At 42.7% G+C, this 12684-nt stretch overlaps 1 protein-coding gene across 1 annotated transcript in view; it reads left to right on the top strand.

Moving 5' to 3' along the window:
• Nucleotides 1-12684, top strand: part of LOC137412719 (transcription factor AP-2-epsilon) — a 30630-nt gene that overhangs the window by 4634 nt on the left and 13312 nt on the right. The window contains exons 2-3 of the mRNA XM_068098009.2: nucleotides 9696-9739; nucleotides 9830-9867. Coding sequence (XP_067954110.2) covers nucleotides 9703-9739; nucleotides 9830-9867 — 75 coding nt within the window. The 5' untranslated portion in view covers nucleotides 9696-9702. The remainder of the gene's footprint in view (nucleotides 1-9695; nucleotides 9740-9829; nucleotides 9868-12684) is intronic.

Below are 12684 nucleotides of genomic sequence, written 5' to 3'. Positions count from 1 at the left end.
TGAAAAAGAAAAGGGTGCCAGGTATTGATGAGGTGTGTACAAATATGATAATTGCAGCAGGAGAAGTCGGAGTCAGGTGGACGAAGAGGTTGTTTAATGTATGTACGAGAGATTGGTCAATTCTAGAGGGGTGGAGGACAGGGTTAATTGTGCTGATATGGAAGGGGAAAGGGGATGTTCAAAATCCAGGGAAGTACACCGGTATTACACTCCTTAATCATGTCATGAAGGTGCTGGAGAGGGTTCTAGATGGGAGGATAAGGGAGAGTGTGGAGAAGGAGATTGGAGAACAGCAGCAGGTGTTCAGAAAGGGTAGGGGTATGACATATGGGATGTTCACACTGAGACAGATGGTAAAGAGGTTGGAGGTGCAAGGTGAAATGGCATTGGGATTTGTGGATCTGGAGAAGACCTACGACAATCCCGAGAGAGATGGTGATGGCGACACTGAGACGGATGGGAGTGCCAGAGGCGGAAGTTGGGTTGGTAGAAGGGATGTACAAGAGAAGGAAGGCAAGAGTTTTGGTTGGTCCTCGGATGTCAGAGGAGTTCAGTTTGAACATCGGTTTGAGGCAGGGAAGCACTCTCAGCCCACTCCTGTGATGGTGATGGAGGTGACTGTGGTGATGGAGATGGTAAGCAGGAAGCTGAACATGAAAAATATTCTGGGGAGGATTGTTTGCTTCCTTGAGGAGAAGCTGCTTAGATTACAAAAAGACCTTAAACTGCGACAAAGATCTACGTTCCAACAAGACAGTGATCCTAAGCATACAGCCAAAGCAACACTGGAATGGCTTTGGAACAAGAATGTGAAAGTCTTTGAGTGGCCGAGCCAAAAATCCCATTGATAATCTGTGGAAAGACTTGAAGATTGCTGATCACCGACGCTTCTCATCCAACTTGACAGAGTTTGAGCAAATCTGCAAAGAAGAATGAGAGAAACTCCCCAAATCCAGATATGCAAAGCTGATACAGACATACCCTAAAAGACTTGAAGTTGTAATCAGAAGCTGTAATTGCTGCAAAAGGCGTTTATACAAAGTATTAATTCAGGGGGTTGATTACTTATGTCAATTAGATATTTCTCTACCATGCAGGCGTTTTCTGTGGAAAGACTTGAAGATTGCTGGATCACCGACACTCCTCATCCAACTTGACAGAGCTTGAGCAAATCTGCACGGAAGAATGGGAGAAACTCCCCAAATTCAGATACCCTTGAAGACTCGAAGCTGTAATCGCTGCCAAAGGCGCTTCTACGAAGTATTAATTGAGGGGGTTGAATACTTGTGTCAATTAGATATTTCTGTATTCCTATTTTAATTAATTTGTAGGAATTTCTAAAAAAAATTATACTTTGACATTATGTGGTTTCATGTGTAGATCTGTGACAAAAAAAATCTCGATTTAATCCATGTGAAAGTCATGCTGTAACACAACAAAATGTGAAAAAGTCAAGGGGTGTGAATACGTTCTGAAGGTTCTGTATGTCAGTTTTCTTTGCACATGGAACACAATGCCTAGGCGGCTTGTCATACTTTAAATGATATTGAAATGACAAGTGCTTTGGTACTTTATTGCTGTAGGCCTACATGTAGACTAGTAAAGAGCACGTTAATGTTTCTGTTAAAGATGATTGTATGCTCTTTTGTTTCATTTTGCCTTATTTGAATAATCCACATAGAAGTGAATACATGTCGGTACCATTTTCACAAAATGAACACACTTTACTTACCTCGTGTGTTAGTTAGTGCAGGGACTGATCAAATTACATTCGTATAAATTCCTGATTTTATTTAAAAAATTTATTTTCCCTAAACATACATTTGTGTGGCCACGAATCATCCAAAAATCGATTCAGCACCTTCAGATATATGAATCGACCATGTTAATACAGCTAGCAATACAGAATGGTAATTTTTACATAATTAACCCAAATATTGTTGAAGAATGCTGTTGTATGAATTGAAAACGATCAATGTAGGATTTGGCACCTTCAATTATCCTAATTTGTTTAATTATAGATGGAATATTCAATTTGCCTATGCAATATCACAAAGAATGGATTTTGCATAATTTGGCCAAATATGAAAACGTACATTTATTTATACTAGTGAGGTACCCGTGCTATGCACGGGTGGGAGGCCGGAAGCGAACAGACAATGCAGAAACGGCGAATGCTAAAGCATGAAACCAATAAGTTCCACATTCCTGTAGCACCTTCAGTCGCACGTCAGACATGGACAGCAAGTTCGTGAAGGACTTCCATGAAAAACGTACCCATTCGCAAACAAACTGGTACGTTTGTTCCATACCCAGTCAATGGCGAATCTGCATATGGCGATCCACGAATTTCACGTTTAGAAAGTAGAAACCGTCACGGCTTTTCGTCATTCACTTGAACTCGATATCTCCTTTTTCATTCCAAACAGCATAACTCCCATCACAAATTAAATAGCATTAATATAAAAAATAAACCTTTAACAACATTCGTGAGACAAACAAATATTTAAATCCTGATGTGAAGTTCCGTATGACTGGGTGAATACAATTACGAATTCAAAATCGTAATTGTATTCACTCAATTCCAATCATCAATTGATACTTTAACAAAATACTGTTTTAAATGACGGTTGTATTGGGATATTATCAAACCAGCTCATTGTCGTAATCTGTCCACTTGCGCATTCGCGGCAGGTTCGTAAGTCATCATGATTTTCCTCAATTCCGCAATGAAATGTTCATGAAATACTGTTCAGCTGTTTTTAATTTTCATGTCATGTTATTTTGGTGAATTATCGTAGGATTTTACTGCAGGGGTTCCAGGAAATCGTTGCGATCAGTGCAGCCGTTTTTGCGGTACCCGGGACAATAACGTTATGCGGGAGTCCAAACCTGAAAATGCTGGAGACCAAAGCTGAAATTGGAAAAACGATATAGCCTATTTTACTCCAGGGGGTCCCAGGATTACCCACCCAAAATATCGTTGCGATCGGTTAAGCTGTTTTTGCGGTACCTGGGAACGGACAGACAGACAGACAGACAGACAGACAGACGGACAGACATTTGGTGAATTATAGTAAGATTCAGATTCAGCACCCAAATGACATAATGAACCAAATTTTCAGGTGGTGAGAAAAGGTGACCCACAAAAAAATCAGAAATTCTATGGTCATCCCACAGTGTACTTTTTTTTTTTTTTTTTTGTAGACTGAATCGAGGTTCGTGAAAGAGCTAACATTTACTTCACAAACAAATCAACCAGACAAACAAAATATATAAAAAGAGGGAGCGGAAAACAAGATGGGGAGAGAAGGGGAAGCACACAAACACAACATTTGAGAGCAGGGAGATGTGTTGAAGGGAGAGGGCTTGGGGGGAGGAGGCGTGGGAAGGGGGAAGGAGAAGTATAAAACACAAGGACACCAAGGACGTCCAGGACAGAAGTTGGTATTTCAAAAAAGTGGAATTGGGGTGAAATTAGCGGGGGTAGAAAAGATCAAGGTTTTGGATGGGGGAAGATAAGAGATGGTGGTGAACAGCTGTTTTAAAGACCTGGAGGGTGGAGTGGGATTGAAGAGAGTGAGGGAGTTTGTTCCAGAGGCGGGAGCAAAGAGGAATGAAGGAGTGAAGGTGAGCAGAAAGTCTTGATTTTGGCAGTTTGACCATAAGAGGGTTGCAGGCAGATCTTGTGCGACCTGTAGGAATATTTGCGGGACAGAGCCCAGAGAGAGCTGGGGGGGGGGGGGGGGGCAAGGCCAGAGAGGAGTCGGTAGAAGACGGAAAGACCACCAACCTGCCTGCGGTGAGTGAGTGAGAGGCCCTTGGAGTTAGCTTCATCGCGGGAGATTCCAATGATTCTGAATGCTTTGGTTTCAACAGCGTGAAGACGAGCTAGGTGTGAGGCAGGGGCACCAGCCCAGAGGGGAGAACAGTATTCCATTGAGCTGCGGATGAAAGCCTTGTATGTGGTGAGGAGCTCAGGTGTGCCAAGGAAGGACTTCGCATGGCGGAGGATGCCCAGTCGGCGACTGGCTTTGGAGGCCAGATTTGAAATGTGGTTTTCCCAGGAAAGATCATGGCAGCTAGTGAGACCCAAAAGCTTGAGTGACAGAACTTCTTGGAGAGGATTATTCAGAAAGTGGATGGGAGGGTTGTCCAGTCGGTCTTTTCGGATAGACATCGTAAGAGTGTGAGATTTGTCAGGATTGAAAGACATGTTCCACTTGCTTGCCCAGTCTGTGATTTTGTCCAGGTCTGCAGAGAGTGAGGAGGCTGCAGACTGCCGATCTGAGGGATGAAGAATGGAGCGACAGAGAGTAGAGTCATCAGCAAAGAGATACAGAGGATTTTCAAGAGAGTCAGAGAGATCATTGATGAAGACCAGAAAAAGCATAGGGCCCAGAACACTGCCTTGTGGAACTCCAGCCTGAACAGGAAGAGGAGATGAGAGAAACCCATTCAGGGCCACACGTTGACTACGACAAGAGAGGAAGTCCGCCAGCCATGCGTGGAGATTTCCATGGATACCAAAAGAGGAGAGTTTGGTGAGCAGAGCGGGGTGCCAGACCGTATCGAAGGCACGTGATATGTCAAGGGAGACTGCTCTAATTTCCTGTTTGGCATTGAGGACCTCCATCCATTGTTGAGAAAGCAGAAGCAGCATGTCCAGAGTAGAGTGTCCAGGTCTGAAACCAAATTGATGATCAGAGATCAAGCCATTGGAGAAGAGGAAAGATTTCATATCTTAAGCAATGATGGATTCCATGACTTTGCTGATAATTGGGAGAAGGCTGATTGGTCTCTAGTTGCTGGGATCTGTTTTTGCACCTTTTGTGTGCAAAGCGGTGATGTTGGCAGATTTCCAAGCAGATGGAAGATGACCTTGAGCAAAAGAGAGGGTGAAGAGAACAGAGAGAGGGAGTGAAAGAGCGGAAGAACAGGATTTTAGGACCCGTGGGCTGATGCCGTCAGGTCCAGTTGCAGAATCCGAGTCGAGGGTTGACAGAAACTTTTCCACTCGAGGGTTGACTTACTGTGCCAAAGAGTGGTCTCGCACAAGGGCTGAAGACACCTGCTGTCAGCTCCTATATTTAAAGAATACGCAACCCGTTTTGGGATACATTGACCTCTTCAACCTGGAGGGTTTATTGACCAATAGCAAACTGGACACCCAACTTCCTGTCAATGCTACAAATCGCAATGATGATTGTGAGCTGGTACCAACCATTATTTTGTTTTAACCCGACTCTGGCCTGATGGCTGGAGCATCCACTCTGAGTCTTTGGGGTCGGCGGTGTAATTTGGACCCGAGCCGAGTCGAACCAAAGACTCTATAAAGATGGTACATGCAGCTTCCTCGTTTGACACACAACATTTAAAGGATAGAGTATGTACATTTAAAGGATAGAGTACCCTTAGAGCATTTAAAGGATAGAACATTTAAAGGATAGAGTACCCTTAGGTTGGCTTTCATTGGGAGGAGGAAATTATTGTACACTGCTCCTTTCCTCTTCCAACCCAGACACTGCATGACGTCATCGCCGGGCACCGAAAGGGGCCCGGCAATGACGCGCGCTGAAAGGGAGTACTCAGTTTTCACTCCGGTTGTTTGTTTGTTTGTTTGTTTTCTTGTTTGTCCGGGCAATATCTCAGCCATCCTTTGAGCTAGGAAGCTGAAATGTCAGCACAATAGTGAGTAAGTGCTCTGGCAAAAACTGTAATTTTTATCTTGCCAAAACGAAGTTTTTGCAAGATGTATTAGTCAGCTTGTATGTTTGTTTTTTTGTTTGTTATCTTGCCAAAACGAAGTTTTTGCAAGATGTATTAGTCAGCTTGTATGTTTGTTTTTTTGTTTGTTTTTTTGTTTTTTTGTTTTTTTGTTTGTGGTTAATCATTTTTTTTCCACGTTTAGATCACTCTGTAGACCACAGTTATTATTGGAAACTCCTGTAACTTCGCATATCAGAGTCCTATAGAGATACCCTTCAGCACACAAAATTTTGAAGGTCAAGGTCAAAGGTCAAGGTCACTTTGTGGTCAATCATGGAGGTGGACGAAACCCTTATTTTTTGAGTAACTTTGATCGGATCGTCTCCAAACTTCATGGGAATCTAGTATATGGTCCGGCGCTCAGCTGATTAGTTTTTGGTGGCGATCGGCCTTGACCTTCATGGTTAGCGCTGGAGGTCGAAAATTATTGACCCCAAGGTCAAATGTTGAAACCCTTATTTTTTGAGTAACTTTGATCGGATCATCTCCAAACTTCATGGGAATCTAGTATATGGTCCGGCGCTCAGCTGATTAGTTTTTGGTGGCGATCGGCCTTGACCTTCATGGTTAGCGCTGGAGGTCGAAAATTATTGACCCCAAGGTCAAATGTTGAAATCGTAGGTACCATATCTTCGCATATCTTCGCATGTAACTTCGCATATCAGAGTCCTATAGAGATACCCTTCAGCACACAAAATTTTGAAGGTCAAGGTCAAAGGTCAAGGTCACTTTGTGGTCAATCATGGAGGTCGACGAAACCCTTATTTTTTGAGTAACTTTGATCGGATCGTCTCCAAACTTCATGGGAATCTAGTATATGGTCCGGCGCTCAGCTGATTAGTTTTTGGTGGCGATCGGCCTTGACCTTCATGGTTAGCGCTGGAGGTCGAAAATTATTGACCCCAAGGTCAAATGTTGAAACCCTTATTTTTTGAGTAACTTTGATCGGATCGTCTCCAAACTTCATGGGAATCTAGTATATGGTCCGGCGCTCAGCTGATTAGTTTTTGGTGGCGATCGGCCTTGACCTTCATGGTTAGCGCTGGAGGTCGAAAATTATTGACCCCAAGGTCAAATGTTGAAATCGTAGGTACCATATCTTCGCATATCTTCGCATGTAACTTCGCATATCAGAGTCCTATAGAGATACCCTTCAGCACACAAAATTTTGAAGGTCAAGGTCAAAGGTCAAGGTCACTTTGTGGTCAATCATGGAGGTCGACGAAACCCTTATTTTTTGAGTAACTTTGATCGGATCGTCTCCAAACTTCATGGGAATCTAGTATATGGTCCGGCGCTCAGCTGATTAGTTTTTGGTGGCGATCGGCCTTGACCTTCATGGTTAGCGCTGGAGGTCGAAAATTATTGACCCCAAGGTCAAATGTTGAAACCCTTATTTTTTGAGTAACTTTGATCGGATCGTCTCCAAACTTCATGGGAATCTAGTATATGGTCCGGCGCTCAGCTGATTAGTTTTTGGTGGCGATCGGCCTTGACCTTCATGGTTAGCGCTGGAGGTCGAAAATTATTGACCCCAAGGTCAAATGTTGAAATCGTAGGTACCATATCTTCGCATATCTTCGCATGTAACTTCGCATATCAGAGTCCTATAGAGATACCCTTCAGCACACAAAATTTTGAAGGTCAAGGTCAAAGGTCAAGGTCACTTTGTGGTCAATCATGGAGGTCGACGAAACCCTTATTTTTTGAGTAACTTTGATCGGATCGTCTCCAAACTTCATGGGAATCTAGTATATGGTCCGGCGCTCAGCTGATTAGTTTTTGGTGGCGATCGGCCTTGACCTTCATGGTTAGCGCTGGAGGTCGAAAATTATTGACCCCAAGGTCAAATGTTGAAATCGTTATTTTTTGAGTAACTTTGATCGGATCGTCTCCAAACTTCATGGGAATCTAGTATATGGTCCGGCGCTCAGCTGATTAGTTTTTGGTGGCGATCGGCCTTGACCTTCATGGTTAGCGCTGGAGGTCGAAAATTATTGACCCCAAGGTCAAATGTTGAAATCGTTATTTTTTGAGTAACTTTGATCGGATCGTCTCCAAACTTCATGGGAATCTAGTATATGGTCCGGCGCTCAGCTGATTAGTTTTTGGTGGCGATCGGCCTTGACCTTCATGGTTAGCGCTGGAGGTCGAAAATTATTGACCCCAAGGTCAAATGTTGAAACCCTTATTTTTTGAGTAACTTTGATCGGATCGTCTCCAAACTTCATGGGAATCTAGTATATGGTCCGGCGCTCAGCTGATTAGTTTTTGGTGGCGATCGGCCTTGACCTTCATGGTTAGCGCTGGAGGTCGAAAATTATTGACCCCAAGGTCAAATGTTGAAATCGTAGGTACCATATCTTCGCATATGTTCGCATGTAACTTCGCATATCAGAGTCCTATAGAGATACCCTTCAGCACACAAAATTTTGAAGGTCAAGGTCAAAGGTCAAGGTCACTTTGTGGTCAATCATGGAGGTCGACGAAACCCTTATTTTTTGAGTAACTTTCATCGGATCGTCTCCAAACTTCATGGGAATCTAGTATATGGTCCGGTGCTCAGCTGATTAGTTTTTGGTGGCGATCGGCCTTGACCTTCATGGTTAGCGCTGGAGGTCGAAAATTATTGACCCCAAGGTCAAATTACGAAACCCTTATTTTTTGAGTAACTTTGATCTTATGATCTCCAAACTTGGTGGGTATATAGGGTGTGGTATGGCGCTCAGTTGATTAGTTTTTGGTGTCGATCGGCCTTGACCTTCAAGGTCATTTTGAAGGTCATTCAATTTTGACCAAAAGGTAAAATTTTCAAGTTTCAGTTACCATATCGAGTAATACCTCATATGAATGCCCTTGATGAGTGCTTCCCAGATCTGTAAACAGTTTGACGCTATGACGTCATTTGATGACGTCATGACGAAAAAACGGAATTTTCATGAAAAAATTATTTCCTCAGTTCTCATCAAAATCTTTCAATATTTCATGTGCGTTGGTCATGAAGACATACTATTCACCATACGAAATTATTAAGGTCAAGGTCAAAGGTCAAGGTCACTTTGCGGTCAATCATGGAGGTCAACGAAACCCTGGCAAGATACGGTTCACCCTGTGGGTGATGTTTTATTTGTTTTTTGATTAATCAATTATTTAATTATTATCGATTTATTAAGTACTTATTTATTTCCTTTCTCATCTGGGCAATATCTCAGGCACCTTTTGAGCTAGGAAGCTGATATTTGGACACGACAATGAGCAAGTGATTTGGTTGTAAAGGGTATTTTTGATTTATGGATTGATTCATAAAGCGATCAATTATTATTTAGTTATTTGATTAACGACTTGATTAATTTTTTTAAAGTTATGGATTCGGATGAAACGGTGGTGGTTTAGGTATTCTAGTATGGTCTGGTCCATAAGAATATGGTGTTGCCAGTACCCAGAGTGCTCTGCGAAGTGACGACTTATCTCAGGGGTCAGTGGCTGTATTCATCTGAAGGTGTGTGTGTGTGTGTGTGTGTGTGTGTGTGTGTGTGTGTGTGTGTGTGTGTGTGTGTGTGTGTGTGTGTGTGTGTGTGTGTGTGTGTGTGTGTGTGTGTGTGTGTGTGTGTGTGTGTACGTACGTACGTGTACTCACAGCTCCTCTACAAGCTTTCGACCCTGTCTGTATTAATGAAACAATCCTGAGCATTCATGAACAACAGTCGTTGGGCACAATCAAAAATGAAAACATTTTCTTTTTGAAGTTTATGTCAAGCTTAAATGGAAAGCCCGCACTCCACCCTTCCCTCCCTCTGTTTCCATTTCTCCCATCGTGCTTGTAATTTTGTGGCCGAGCAGGGATCCTAGCTGTGAAGATGCACTGAAGCCAGGCTAGCTGTGCAAAAGTTTTTCCCTTTTCCAATTACCTTTCATGTTCTCTGCAGAAACATAATGAGGCACAAGCGCAAAGCAAGCTCCATACCATCTGGTAAAAGCTCCTCATTGTTTTATTTTAAAATGTGTGCATTAGGGGTCTCAGCCCCATCTTAATCTGAGCCTCCCTGTCACCGTGTTTCAGGTGCAAGTGCATCTGAGAACACTGAATGCGCTGCCATGGTAAGTTGCATGTGGTGTTGAGTTTTTGTTGAAGTATAGAGTGGCGAAGTGATCTATCGGCTTTTGCAATTTATAAATGGATTTTTTGATGTATTCCCTGATAACTTGGTTAACCACATTGGTAAATTTTACCTCTTATATAATTAATAAAACCGAAAACACAGTAGGTAGGTGGTCGTTTGTCATCAACCGTGATGTGTGCCGTATTGTGCCACCTGGTGGTGGTGGGAGAGGGTATTCGAAGTCAGTTCTGGGGAGGACTTGCAATTTTGGACTGTGCAAGTGCTTCACTGACCCTGTCGGAGGGAGGAGGTATGACTCTCCCATAGGGAGTGGGTGTTTCATACGAGTACCATCCTGGGATTCCCTCCCGCTTGCATGGAAGCACTACATCGAACACTTCACATAAATAGTAGCATAGCGCAATGTGCACAAACAATATCTGAAGGAGAGGAGCAATCCTCGACACAATTAACATAACATTGTGTGCGAAGGACATCTGAAGGTGGAGTGGAACACATGACACACTTGGATCAACAGTGAGAACAAAAAAATGCACGAGAAAACTCTGAAACTGTATATATATATATATATATACACACACACTGACACACACACACACACACACACACACACACACACACACACACACACACACACACACACAGTCATTTATCAATGCGAAATTTGCATTTATGTTTATTTAAATTGTACAATGGACTACAAAATGTAAATGTTTTATGATATTTGTTATATTATATCACCTTTATCTATCAATATTGTTGAAATGAAGATCAAATAGCTGGATGTTGAAAAAGTCAAAACTTTACATGGGGTGCACTTACTTTTTCACGTGACTGTATATATACTTGCTTGGTTCGCCTCACCACACGTCGTTACTGAAGAACAGGCTTATTTTACCTGAGGATAATGACTGCACCTGAGTTGTTGTGTTGTCATGATTTACACCAATCATAATACACACAATTATTTTGCACAAATTTATTTGTAGTGTTTATGATATTACATTTTTATAAGCAATTTAGGTTGAAGATTTAAGTTGAAAAAAAAAAACAATAAAAAAAAACAACACCTCAGCACATACATAGATAGGGGAGGGGAAGGTGCAGACTGGAAGTTTGGGATGATTACACCTCACCACCACGTGATTTAAAAACACCTCACCACCACGTGATTTAAAACACCTCACCACCACGTGATTTAAAAACACCTCACCACCACGTGATTCAAAAACACCTCACCACCACGTGATTTAAAAACACCTCACCACCATGTGATTCAAAACCACTACCAAGTTATTAAAAACACTTCACAACCACGGAAACAAAAGTTTCAGGGAGTAGTTCAGTGACAACACAGACACTGACTGCCCAGATATGTGGATATATAGATGGATGACTGTACCTGAGTTGCTGTTTTGTCATGGTTTACACTAATCATAATTCAAACAATTATTTTGCACAAATGTATTTGTAATATACGTGATATCACATTTTATGAACAATTGAAGTTGAAGACTTAAGTTGAAAAAAAAAAAAAAAATCCCCTCCCCCCCCCCCCCCCCCCAAAAAAAAAAATTTGGATTTTTTTTTATATATAAATAAATACCCTTAGGACATACACATGGGAGAGGTAGGTGCATACCAGAAGTTTGGTAGGATTTCACAAAAGTTTGAGGTAGTAATTCAGTGACAACACAACACAGACACTGCACAGATATATCTCTATATATAAAGGAGTGTCTGTGTGTGTGTCTGTCTGGATGTCCGCTTATAACTCAAGAACTACACATCGGAGAAAAGTTTTAGACACAGATTCGGAATCAGCATAAAATCCCGGTGGTTTTAGGCTACGTTTTATTTTAATATCAATGGTTTAAAAAAACCGCGCCAGCTGCAATTCCATGGTGTAGTTTGTGGCGGCGCTAGACGTTCAGGGTGTATTGCAATGGTTTGTCGGGTTTGGCTGTGGGTCCAGAATAGCTCCCATTTCCTTATGTTCTTCCACTGCCTTCGATACGGTCTGGCACCCAGCTCTGCTCACCAAACTCTCCTCCTATGGTATCCATGGAAATCTCTATGCATGGCTTGCGGACTTCCTCTCTGGTCGTAGTCAACGTGTGGCCCTGAATGGATTTCTCTCATCTCCCCTTCCTGTTCAGGCTGGAGTTCCCCAAGGCAGTGTGCTGGGCCCTGTGCTTTTTCTGGTCTTTATCAATGATCTCTCCGACTCTCTGGAAAATCCTCTCTATCTCTTTGCTGATGACTCCACTCTCTGCCGCTCCATTCCTCTTCCCTCAGATCGGCAGTCTGCAGCCTCCTCACTCTCTGAAGACCTGGACAAAATCACAGACTGGTCAAACAAGTGGAACATGTCTTTCAATCCTGACAAATCTCACACTCTTACTATGTCTCTCCGAAAAGATCGACTGGACAACCCTCCCATCTACTTTCTCAACAATCCTCTCCAAGAAGTTCTGTCACTCAAGCTTTTGGGTCTCACTATCTGCCATGATCTTTCTTGGGAAAACCACATTTCCAAGCTGGCCTGCAAAACCAGTTGCCGACTGGGCATCCTCCGTCGTGCGAAGTCCTTCCTAGGCACACCTGAGCTCCTCACCACATACAAGGCTTTCATCCGCAGCTCAATGGAATACTGTTCTCCCCTATGGGCTGGTGCTCCTGCCTCACACCTGGCTCAGCTTCACGCTGTTGAATCCAAAGCTTTCAGAATCATTGGAATCTCCCGCGATGAAGCTATCTCTGAAGCTATCTCCACCTTGTTTGAAATTCCAAC

This window comes from Myxine glutinosa, chromosome 2, assembly GCF_964187855.1.
Source record: "Myxine glutinosa chromosome 2, kmMyxGlut1.1, whole genome shotgun sequence".
Classification (NCBI taxonomy): domain Eukaryota; kingdom Metazoa; phylum Chordata; class Myxini; order Myxiniformes; family Myxinidae; genus Myxine; species Myxine glutinosa.
The sequence above is the reverse complement of the archived record's forward strand: the minus strand, read 5'-3'. Positions and strand labels throughout refer to the sequence as shown.